Source organism: Myotis davidii, unplaced genomic scaffold, assembly GCF_000327345.1.
Source record: "Myotis davidii unplaced genomic scaffold, ASM32734v1 scaffold478, whole genome shotgun sequence".
NCBI lineage: Eukaryota > Metazoa > Chordata > Mammalia > Chiroptera > Vespertilionidae > Myotis > Myotis davidii.
In genome coordinates, this window is record NW_006289570.1 from 5,251,982 (window position 1) to 5,262,745 (window position 10,764).

A 10,764-nucleotide genomic window follows, 5' to 3' on the forward strand; every position below is an offset into this window, starting at 1 on the left:
CCTCCTGAGACCTGGAAGGATTCGCCCGGGCCCCACCTTAGACCCAAAGAGTCTCAGACTATGGGGGAGGGAGGGGGTGGGCCCCAGAAATCTGCATTTTTACCGGCTCTCCTGGCAGATTTTAGGGGGCTGAAGTTTGAGAATTACTTCCATGGGTCATAGCTCATTTGCCCTTTTTGCCGGCCTCTGTGAGGGGATTTCTTAGGGGAGAAGCAACACATCCAGAGGTGCCCTGAAATTTCTGAGTCATCCGAAAAACTCCTTGTACGGCTTTTGATATTAATGTGATATGGAGGATGTTGGTGAGGTCGGGGTTTGGGATGATCCAGGTAAGAAACACGCTTGAAGTGTTGTGTTTCCAGGAGTGTCCTTACGGCCCACGAACAAGGCGGGTTTGGAAATGGAAACCACAACCGCAGCCCAGTTGTTGACTCAATGGTGACAGGGCATGGTGTGGGTTAGATAAGGGCTTTTCACCCACACCTGGGCCATCTAGGTTTGGAACTGCAGTCTGCGGTTCTGGAGGCCCCGTTTAAGAAAATAAATGGAAAAGATAGTCATTTTGGGAAACTTTCACAATCAGGACTGGCCGTGTGGCCTCATTTCCTTGGAAGAGGTCCTGAGCTTTAATTTCTGGGCGATAAAGCCACTTCTGTCCACACAGCGAGTCACACTTAAGTGACCTCTTCTCCCCAGTAACAGAGTGGTGCTGGGATTGGGGGGGACTCTCTGGATATTTTAGGGGGGACCCTGGCTTCACCCTGTGGGTATTGGAGCCTTTAGGGGAATGAAGGCATGAGGCCTGAAAGAAAGTGAATGGAGGTTACGGCAAAAGGACTAGAAGGCGTGTTCTGGGCGATAGGAAACCGAGGCACACGCAAGTGGGAGGGAAGAGAAGAAGGGAGGGAGAAACAGCATAAGAAATAGTTTGGGGCGAGAAAACATGGGCTTTCTGTTCTTCATATCCAGGCTTGAAAAAGGCTTTCTCGCAGCGACTTGTGTCCAGTTTTTCTCTGAGTTTTGTGGGGTATAGTATTTCACAAACCCACGGACCCCGCCACGTGTGGGGAATCTGATAGCCGAACTGAACTGATGGATGGTTTGGATAAGCCAGCCAGCATCAAAAAGTCAATCCAAGCTGTAATCATGTCATCTCAGAATTGTGATAAGCCACTTCCTCAAGGTAACTCCTGTAAAAAAAAAATAAGAACCTTTCTTATGTGTCAATATGCCTGTTTCTTGTATTAAAAAATATTTTTGTCATCGAAATTAGTGGAATATGTTTATTGGAAAGGACTTGGCAGGGTCAGTGGGAAAACTAAGTTGATGTTTGTACGTTACATTTTTTAAAATAAATATATTTTATTGATTTTTTACAGAGAGGAAGGGAGAGGCATAGAGAGTTAGAAACATTGATGAGAGAAACATCGATCAATTGCCTCCTGCACACCCCCTACTGGGGATATGCCAGCAACCGAGGTACATGCCCTTGACCGGAATTGAACCTGGGACTCCAGTCCACAGGCTGACGCTCTATCCACTGAGCCAAACTGGCTAGGGCTGTACGTTACATTCTTAATATTATTGAGAAGACTCAAGTCTCCATTTTATTAATGTCACAGGCCTTAAGAGCTTTTGAAAAGAGTGAATTCTAGAAGCCCTCTGGCTTTATGTGAGTTTTTTCCCCCAGGCAGGTAAGTAGACTGCTCTGAGGAGAACGGAGCAGCACACCTGAGTGGAGGAGTGTTCTGAGGCCACCACTCTGTGACCTTGAAACTTCTATCTGGGCTTTGGGTCCTCTGCAGTGTAAAGCTAATGTTGGTGTAACTGTCACGCTGATTTTCGGTCTTCGTTCTTCTAACTTTTCTTTTTCCCTTTATCATATAAATGGGCATCTAATAATACTGCCTGCTTGTGATGATCGATGTTTTAATGATACCAGCGCCACCTGGAGGAGGCTGTGGGTAAGCTCTAAGAAAAGTCATGGGCACTGGGGTGTCTCACTCAGCCGAGAACTGCCATTGCCCACTCACTCCTAAATTTGAAGAGGCAGGAAATGTCTCAGGCGAAATACAGGCGTGCCTTCAAGCTCCTCACCTCATACGTAGTAGCTTATATGGAGGATGATAGTGGGAAGAGACAGTGAAAGATTCTAGAAGTCCACGTGTTTCTCAGCCCTGACAAAGGATGGGCAGAATTACATGGGAAGGGCTTGGGTGTCGGTAGTGCAGGAAACAAAGCTGCAGTTAAGGAAGCGGGAGTCGGAGAGGAGGAGGCACCTGGCCCAGGCGGGGGCAAAGGGCACTGAGCCGACAGCTGTGAGATTATGGAAAATGGGGAGTGAGCAGGTGCCGTGTGAAAGGAGAGCTGCCGAGCGGCCCGGGTGAGAGAGTGTAAAGCGAACGATGCTTTGAGGTGCACCAACACTGTGGTTAGTGTGAAACCTTAAAACCACACGGGGACTACAGCCCGAAATATAGATAGAAACGAGTGAGTCCCGTTTCCCACTAACCAGACATTTGAAATGTAATTACGGCTTTTTCTATTGTCTGAGGAAGGAAGAAGGCTCTGGATTCTTGTAATATCTGAGTTAAAAGGCACTTCAGATAGCGAACAGTTCACAGCTTTGCTGCACGAAGTGAGAGTGGTGGCCCCTATCTGGGTTTGGGGTTTCTGAAATATCTCCAGAAGAGCTCCCACAATCAAGGAACCCACCACTGCCTTCAAGGAACTCAAAATGTGTTTTCTCCTGTCTGTAATTCTATATTAGTGGTAGGCTGTTTTCCAGAATATAGTTTGTAAGGGGGTACCCCAGATGTATTTTCCATGTTATAATTCATCAAGTTTGTGGAATTTATCATTTGACTTACTAGGCACTCAGTAAATGGTGTCTGTTATTCCATGTGTGCGTTCTCAGTCAATCTTCATAACCACTCTGGATAGATACTGTTAACTTTATTTTACAAAAGGAATTTAGAGTTTAATTTTCTCATGGTCAAGTTGTAAAGCCAGGATTTGAACTCTTAAATTTAGAACTGTCACTTTACCATATGTTAGTGCCCCGTGAGGCTAAGGGATAATATTTCTAGTATACGTTCTGGTATATTAGCCGTTGTCATTATCGGTGATGAAATTCCAAGCCTTTTACGTCAGTGGGCTTCCTGAACACATAAGCTCATCTATTAGATGTAAGTTATTTTTGCCGTTTGATTAGGAATGGAATCTACTGGCCCTGGCTCGGTAGCTCAGTTGGTTAGAGCATCATCCCAATATGTTGAAGTTTCAGGTTCTATTCCCAGTTAGGGCACATACAGAATCAACTAATGAATGCATAAGTAAGTGGAACAACAAATCAATGCTTGCCTTTCCCTCCCTCCTTCCTTTCAAGTCAATTAAAAAAATGAAACCAGAATCTACTACTTAACAGATCTTAGCTGCAGCAGAGGAGCATAAAAGGCAAAATCACACATTTGGATTTTGCTTTTTCTCTTATTTTATTTTTTAAATACATTGATTTGAGAGAGAAAAACAATGATGAGAATCATTGATCGGCTGCCTCCTGCATACCCCCTATTGGGGATTGAGCCTGCAACCTTGGGCATGTGCCCTGATCTGGAATGGAACCGTGACCACCTGGTTCATCAACCAAACGAGTTATTTTAATTTTTTATCCTCACCTGAGGATATTTTTTCCATTGATTCTAGAGAGAGTGGGGGAGGGGTGGGAGAGGAGCAACAAGAGAGTGACATTGATTGGTTGCCTCCTACAGGGCTGCAGGCACCGAAGTACCTGCCCTTGACTGGGGGCATCAAACACAAGACTCTGGTCTGCAGGCTGATGCTCTAACCACTGAGAAAGCTGGTCAGGACAAGATTTTGCTTATTCTCTTGAAGACCAAGATTTTTTAAGCTTAACTGAAATACGAATGGGCTTTGAGTCCCTGCGATGAATTAAGTGCAGGGCTATGTTAAATTATACATGTATTTTAAGAAACGGATGCACTTGGCACCAGTTGTTTTTCTATGTTGCCTTTATATTGTATTAGCCCATAGACGCCCAGATTTCAGGCTTTAGGTTGTTAGGAAAATTGTTAGTGTCCAAGTGGAGGCCACCTATTTTCTGTCGCCCTCCTCCTTGCTGCCTTGGCATTCCTCTCTGGTGATGGGTGTTGGCACTTTCCTGTGATCAGAGTCTGGCACAGCTTCGGAAACCTTCAGTGTGGTGCTGCAGTCATGCCATTCAGATGAGGTTGTATTCAACTCCTGCCAGTTCCTGCAAAAATGTCCAGTCAGGTCAAGAGCAGGACCCAGGCAGCCTCAGTGGTACAGGGTGGCTGTTTTCATGAATGCTAAGCTTGAGTAGATACTAACTACCTGTACTCATCAGCTCTCAGCTTGCAGTTGAGCCCCTGGTGGCCTTACAGACCTGCAGCCTCACCCTGGCGAGGACAGGGCGCGGTCTTTCCAGGCCTGGGCAAGTGGTGACGGATGGTGACTTGCCAGCTTGGAACCAGGCACAATCCGCACTTTCAGGACTTTGACTCGAGGGAGAGTCAGCCAAGAAAGCTTTCATCCCTCTAACTCACTTTAGAAAAGAAAACATGTACAGATGTATAGGACTCTGCCACAGCAGCCTGAAGGATTTATGATGTGGTTATGTTTATCTGATTGTTTATGAAAATTGTTTTCTTCTGTTATAAACTAGTATGAAAAGCAAACTAGCTGGTAGTGTGCGGGTGGGGCAGCGATGGAAGGTGGGGTGGTAGTGTGTGGAGTAGCTGTGAAGGGTGGGAGTGCCGTTCAGGGGAAGTAGCAGCCCCAGCTGTGGCCCGGCCGCTCGGGGATGGCATTTTTGTTTGCTCAGTATTACTTTTGAGGCTGGCTGTTTCCCAGAATAAGAACTTTAAGTTTTCCCAAATACTCCCTGTGCTATTTTTAGCAGTGGATCTATTTTTACTCACAAACGAATAGTTTATTGCCTGGTGAGTTAGTGGGAGGAGGCCCTGAGGGATTTTTGAGTAAGCCAGCAGTGTCATAGGAAGAGAAGTGAATTCATGGTAGGCCAGGTTATTTGTGACTTTTCTTCGTCATGCTGTGTAATGTGGAAGCAGGGAGAAGGGGGAAGGGAGTGCCCAGGCCTGGGAGTTGGTGTAGCCCAAGGCTGTGTGGTAAGGATACCAGTCCTGTGGCTGACAAGGAGCCCCGTCCTTAAAGGAAGTGGAGAGCAGGGCCCACCAATTCAAGATTTACAGGAGGAGTGTCAGCAGGATGAAATGAGGTGGGGAGAGGGCAGGAGGAGAAGGCAGGGGGCTGTGAGCAGAGGTGGGGGAGCCTTCACAGATGGGCTTAGTGCCTTGAGCCGCTGCAAGAGGGCAGCTGACCTGCGGCATCAGAGTGGAAGGAAGGTTGAGGGCCATGGTCTAGGTCTCTTCCATCTTGACAATTCTCTGTCTTGCCTTCATGTTCCTCATTGGGAACCATGATTACAGAGACACAGTAAATCATCCCCATAGAATCCCCAGATGATCATGTTGGTTCCGTGTCCGTGTGGGTGGGACCAGCAGGCAGTGCTTTCCTTTCTTTCCATTAGGCCACATCGCCTCCCAGTGTCTGCCCCGCTTAGTGCAGGACTAGACTTCTCTTTGGGTCTCTTGGCTCCAGTCGTTTGGAATTTGAAGTGTTGGGACCTGGAATAACTAATATTATGAAGGTTATTTACAATAAGTATCGCCAGTCAGCACCGGCTAGGAATCTGTTTTGTTTTAATGGGCCATCTGATTTTCCTTTGACCTATAATTTTTCTTCCCATCTGGGAACACTCCCAGTTTTCTTGAGTTATTTGATCAAGTAATAAACCTATCTTCATTCCATAAGTTACTCTTTGTTAACTGAATTGTAAGCCAGGATGATAAAGAAAATACCATATTTAAATGTATCCAGTTGGGTCCTGGCTGGGGTTCTGGGAACAATGCTTGCCTGGAGATGTTAGTCACCCTCAGCTGATGCTGACAGTGATTCATTCAGACTGGCAGGCAACCAGGTGATTGTTACATAAACACCAAACCTCCTAGTAAATTATTTTCCTTGTGGAGGTGTCATTAAAAATACTGCCCAGTAGCCTTTTCTGGCAGTTTATTCCTGAGGGAGAAAGGGAATGCTACGTGAATTCCTGAAATGCACAGATACACCCACATTTCATGTACATTAGTAACATCAGCCTCGTGCCTTCACCAGGCCTTTTATCTGTCAGGAAAAATGGGAGCCTAGGATTTGGGCGCTGCAGTCCTTGGAGATCATTTGGGCTGATGCCCCTTTTGCTTTTGATGAAAGGTGATTTATGCCAGGTCACACCCGAGCTCAGGCTAAACTCCAGATGGCCTTAAGTAATGACGCTGCCCCTGGTACGAACATTCTCTGTGGTATGTAATGTGTCTCAGATGTGCACTGGGGTTCAGTGGTGCCCTTTGGAGAGTTACTTTGTGTAACTTTGCAGCTTCATCAGTCAAGGATGGAGTGTACAGGGACCCCGGACGGAGACATTAGCATTTTCATGTCAAGTGGCTTAGTCAGATGTACTTACTGCAAGATCTAGGGGGCTCTCCAAATTCTGTTCTTGCTTCAGGTTATGTTTTATTGACTATTGGCCCTAGGAAAGTTATTCTAGACTCTAGAATCTAGAGGATTCAAGCATTCTGAGACTTTTAAGAGTATTTGAGACAGAATTTTGATTTATGAGGGTTTCTTCCTTAAAAGACCAAATTATCAAACAAGTATCTACAAAGACTATGTTTCTAATAAACAGATGATGATTAAAGGTATTGACTGTTGGGGAAAACTAGTCGGGTTACAGGTCTTCAACGAGTTGAAGGGAGCATGGATGTGGGTGAGTAGAGAACAGACTGGCAGATCACAGAGACCACAGAGCTAAGAGACCCCACTCGGCCAGAGTGAGGAGGAATGGGGAACCTGGCTTGCAGGCCGCTGCCCTGGGCAAGAGGCAGCTTGAAGGCAAAGACTAGGCTGAAGAGAGAAGGGGGTTGGAGTCATTGAGTTGCCAGAGGAGGAGAAAATCCAGGCTAGGGATCATGGCAAAGCAATAAGGGGACTGGGGACAGGGAAATAAATAGATTAGAGAGGGAGCTGGTATTTTTATTTTGTCTGGGCTTTGTTGAAGAGTTGGGCGGTAGTGCATAATTGCTTGTTTCATTTTTTAAGAACTTGGCACAAGTTTCCTAATTTTACACAAAATGATTACATTTGTTGCTTATGTTCGTTTTTAAAATTTCGGATTCTCCACTGCTCAGTCTTCTCAGTCTGTGTTAAGCATGTCTGTTTTTAATATGCTGTTAATAGCTTTCTCCATTGAACTTGGCTTTTCCCCTCCACTGGAGGAGGTTCTGTCCTTATTTGGTTTGATTTACAGTAACACCTTTCTGTTGTTGGTTATTTTATGGTTTCCCAAGTGCTTCTCTTGACCAGCAGGTCATATAATTAAGGAATCGCCCTACTTTATAGACGATACAGGCCAGTTTAGCAACTTACTGGCCTTGCTGAGGCCTTGACCAAGGTTTTTTTACTCCAAGTGTGCATTAGTTTCCTAGTGCTACCCCCCAGAGTGCAGAGCTGTGCTCCCTCTGAAGCTTTGGGGAAGAACTCTCCTTGCCTCTGTCCTAGCTCCTGGTTGTCATTGGTGTTCCTGGGCTTGTAGACACAGCACTCCAGTTTCTGCCTCCACCATCACAGGGTGTTCTCTGTGTTTGTTTGCCTCGAAACCTCCTTTCCCTTATAAGGGCAGCAATCATTGGATGTAGGATCCACCCTAATGCAGTATGACTTCATCTTAACTGATTATATCTGCAAAGGCCCTACTTCCAAATAAGGTCACATAACCAGGTACTACAGATTAGGACTTCAGCAGAACTTTTTGGGGGACAAAGTTTAACAACAACACAGTCCATTGTTCTTTCTACCAATGACATAGCTTGGAGGTGGCAGCATGGAGAACTAAGTAATGGAAGTTACAGCTTGTGACATGTAACAGGACCAGGTAAAGCAGTTGGTGCTTCCATCCTTGATGGCCAGTCAGGGTTTCCTGTCAGGTGGGTGGAGTGCAGCTCGCTGCGGAGTAGCTCTACTTCCTTTCAGAGCGGAGGCCAGGGCACTTTACTGCCCCTAATGCATCCGCTTTGTCTTAGGGGAGGGAAGGTGGGTGTCCCAGTGGGATTCCACGGAACCACACGGCTGAAACTGGCCATTAGACTGTGTGGTGTTTGATCTCCTCTGTGAAGCGCTTACCTATTAATATGTATATGAGGGAGGTTTCGTTGCTTCTTTCTAGAATATAAAGCTGGGAGTAGAGTCTGGAACAGTCTTCTAGTCTGTAAGTTTTGAACATTTGACAGAGGAATCGCACGATCTTATTTTCGAGAATATCGTTTGGAGAATGGCTGAACCTTTGGGCTTTCACCCACCTTTATGTACCATCCCCTCACCACCTTCCCATGGTTACCTTTCCCCCATTCCTCTGCCAAGGTGAAGGCAACATCTTATAAGGTCTGGATTAGGGATTTCTCAAAAACCCTTATGAGTTTCAAGTATTTGTTTATTTGGTGAGATTACAGTCTTCCTTCAGATAGGATCCGTGTCCGATTGGTTTTCCTCCAGACTGGCTTGTCCATAATCTTGCTTTCGAGAAGGGTTGTTGGTTAGAATGAAGGGAAGGCTTCTTTCCAAGATTTTTGGACTTGGATCTCAGTGTTAATATCTTCGGCATTTTGCAGGTGACCGAGCTCAACGAACCTCTCTCCAATGAAGATCGGAACCTCCTCTCTGTGGCCTACAAGAATGTGGTTGGCGCCAGGCGGTCTTCCTGGAGGGTCATCAGCAGCATCGAGCAGAAGACCATGGCCGACGGGAACGAGAAGAAGCTGGAGAAGGTGAAAGCTTACCGGGAGAAGATCGAGAAGGAGCTGGAAACGGTGTGCAACGACGTCCTGGCCCTGCTGGACAAGTTCCTCATCAAGAACTGCAACGACTTCCAGTACGAGAGCAAGGTGTTCTACCTGAAGATGAAGGGCGACTACTACCGCTACCTGGCAGAGGTGGCTTCCGGCGAGAAGAAAAACAGTGTGGTGGAAGCTTCCGAGGCGGCCTACAAGGAAGCCTTTGAAATCAGCAAAGAGCACATGCAGCCGACGCACCCCATCCGCCTGGGCCTGGCCCTCAACTTCTCCGTGTTCTACTATGAGATCCAGAATGCGCCCGAGCAGGCCTGCCTCTTAGCCAAACAAGCCTTCGATGACGCCATAGCTGAGCTGGACACACTAAACGAGGATTCCTATAAGGACTCCACGCTCATCATGCAGTTGCTGCGAGACAACCTCACCCTCTGGACGAGCGACCAGCAGGATGAAGAAGCAGGAGAAGGCAACTGAAGAGCCTGCAGGTTCCCGCCCTTCCTCCACCACCGCCCCCTCATCACTGATTCTTCCTCGCCACAATCACTAAATACCTAGTGCTAACCCTCTGTATTGGCAGCGCCGCTACTCAGATCCGCTCCCCCGCCCCCTGGGGAGCAGTTTCAGATCCACCTTCATGGGCGTAGCTGGATCGATGGTTGCTTGGAGCCCAGGGGAGCTTTCTTTTGAATTGTGTAGACAAGTGCGTTCTGAATGAGGCATTTACTATGCCTGTTGGTAGTTGTGAGAGCGATGGGGAAGTTTAGAAAGGAGAATTAGCCCAAACCGGCTACAATGATATTTAAAAGATCCATTTAAAATGAGCTGATAGTGTTTTGTTAATAAGCAGTACATCTTGTGCATGCAAAAAAGAATTCATCCCTCCCACCTCTTCTTCCTTCAACTAATGGAAAACTGTTAAGGGAAGCTGATACAAAGAGAACACTCCCTTCTTTCCGTCAGCTTTATATAAACTGTTCACGTGAGGTTTCAGTAGCGCCTTGTTTTGCCTCTTTAAGTTATGATGTGCACAAACCTTCTTAAATGCAGTGCAACTAAAGTTTTGATACCTGTAACTTTGTTTTGGTTGCGATTGTTTAAGAATCATGGATTTATTTTTTGTAACCCTTTGGCTATTGTCCTTGTGTATCCTGACAGCACCACGTGTGTCAGCCCCTGTCAATCAAGATGGGTAATTATTGAAATGCCAGACTTCTAAATTAAATGTTTTGGAATTCAGTGGGTAAATAAATGCTGCTTTGGGGATATCGCTAGGCGTATGGTCTTCATTTCCCCTCCTCAAGGAGCTGTGTAGCAGCTCCCCACCTTGAATACTGGTTTGTGTCTCAAACATGAAGCGTTTTTCACACAGTAAGTTCTTTTGCCTGCTGATTCCATTACACACTTTGTAATATACACATAAAACTCCTGCATTTTAAATAGTTTTCTGTGAGCCCAGTCAACATGGCCTCTCTCTCTTTTTTTAAAAATATATTTTATTGATTTTTTACAGAGAGGAAGGGAGAAGGATAGAGAGTTAGAAACATCGATGAGAGAGAAACATTGATCAGCTGCCTCCTGCACACCCCCTATTGGGAATGTGCCCTCAACCAAGGCACCTGCCCTTGACCGGAATCGAACCTGGGACCCTTCAGTCCGTAGGCCAACGCTCTATCCACTGAGCCAAACTGGTTAGGGCCAACATAGCCCCTCTTATCCGCTCACTCTCCCTGAAAACTGGTGTTTAATGGGAGCCTCTGAAAGGCCAGGCCCGAGTTTAGCTTGGGAGGGAGGGTGTTTGTCCCAC

The 10,764-nt window shown here is 46.3% G+C and overlaps 1 protein-coding gene across 1 annotated transcript; it reads left to right on the top strand.

Annotated features, from left to right (window-relative positions):
- Nucleotides 1-289: 289 nt before the first annotated feature.
- Nucleotides 290-10,227, top strand: YWHAH (tyrosine 3-monooxygenase/tryptophan 5-monooxygenase activation protein, eta). Its single transcript, XM_006762103.2, has 3 exons — nt 290-329; nt 1,717-1,964; nt 8,781-10,227. The coding sequence occupies exons 1-3, from the start codon at nt 290-292 to the stop codon at nt 9,432-9,434; spliced, it is 942 nt and encodes a 313-aa protein (XP_006762166.2). The 3' UTR covers nt 9,435-10,227.
- The last annotated feature ends 537 nt before the right edge of the window (nt 10,228-10,764 follow it).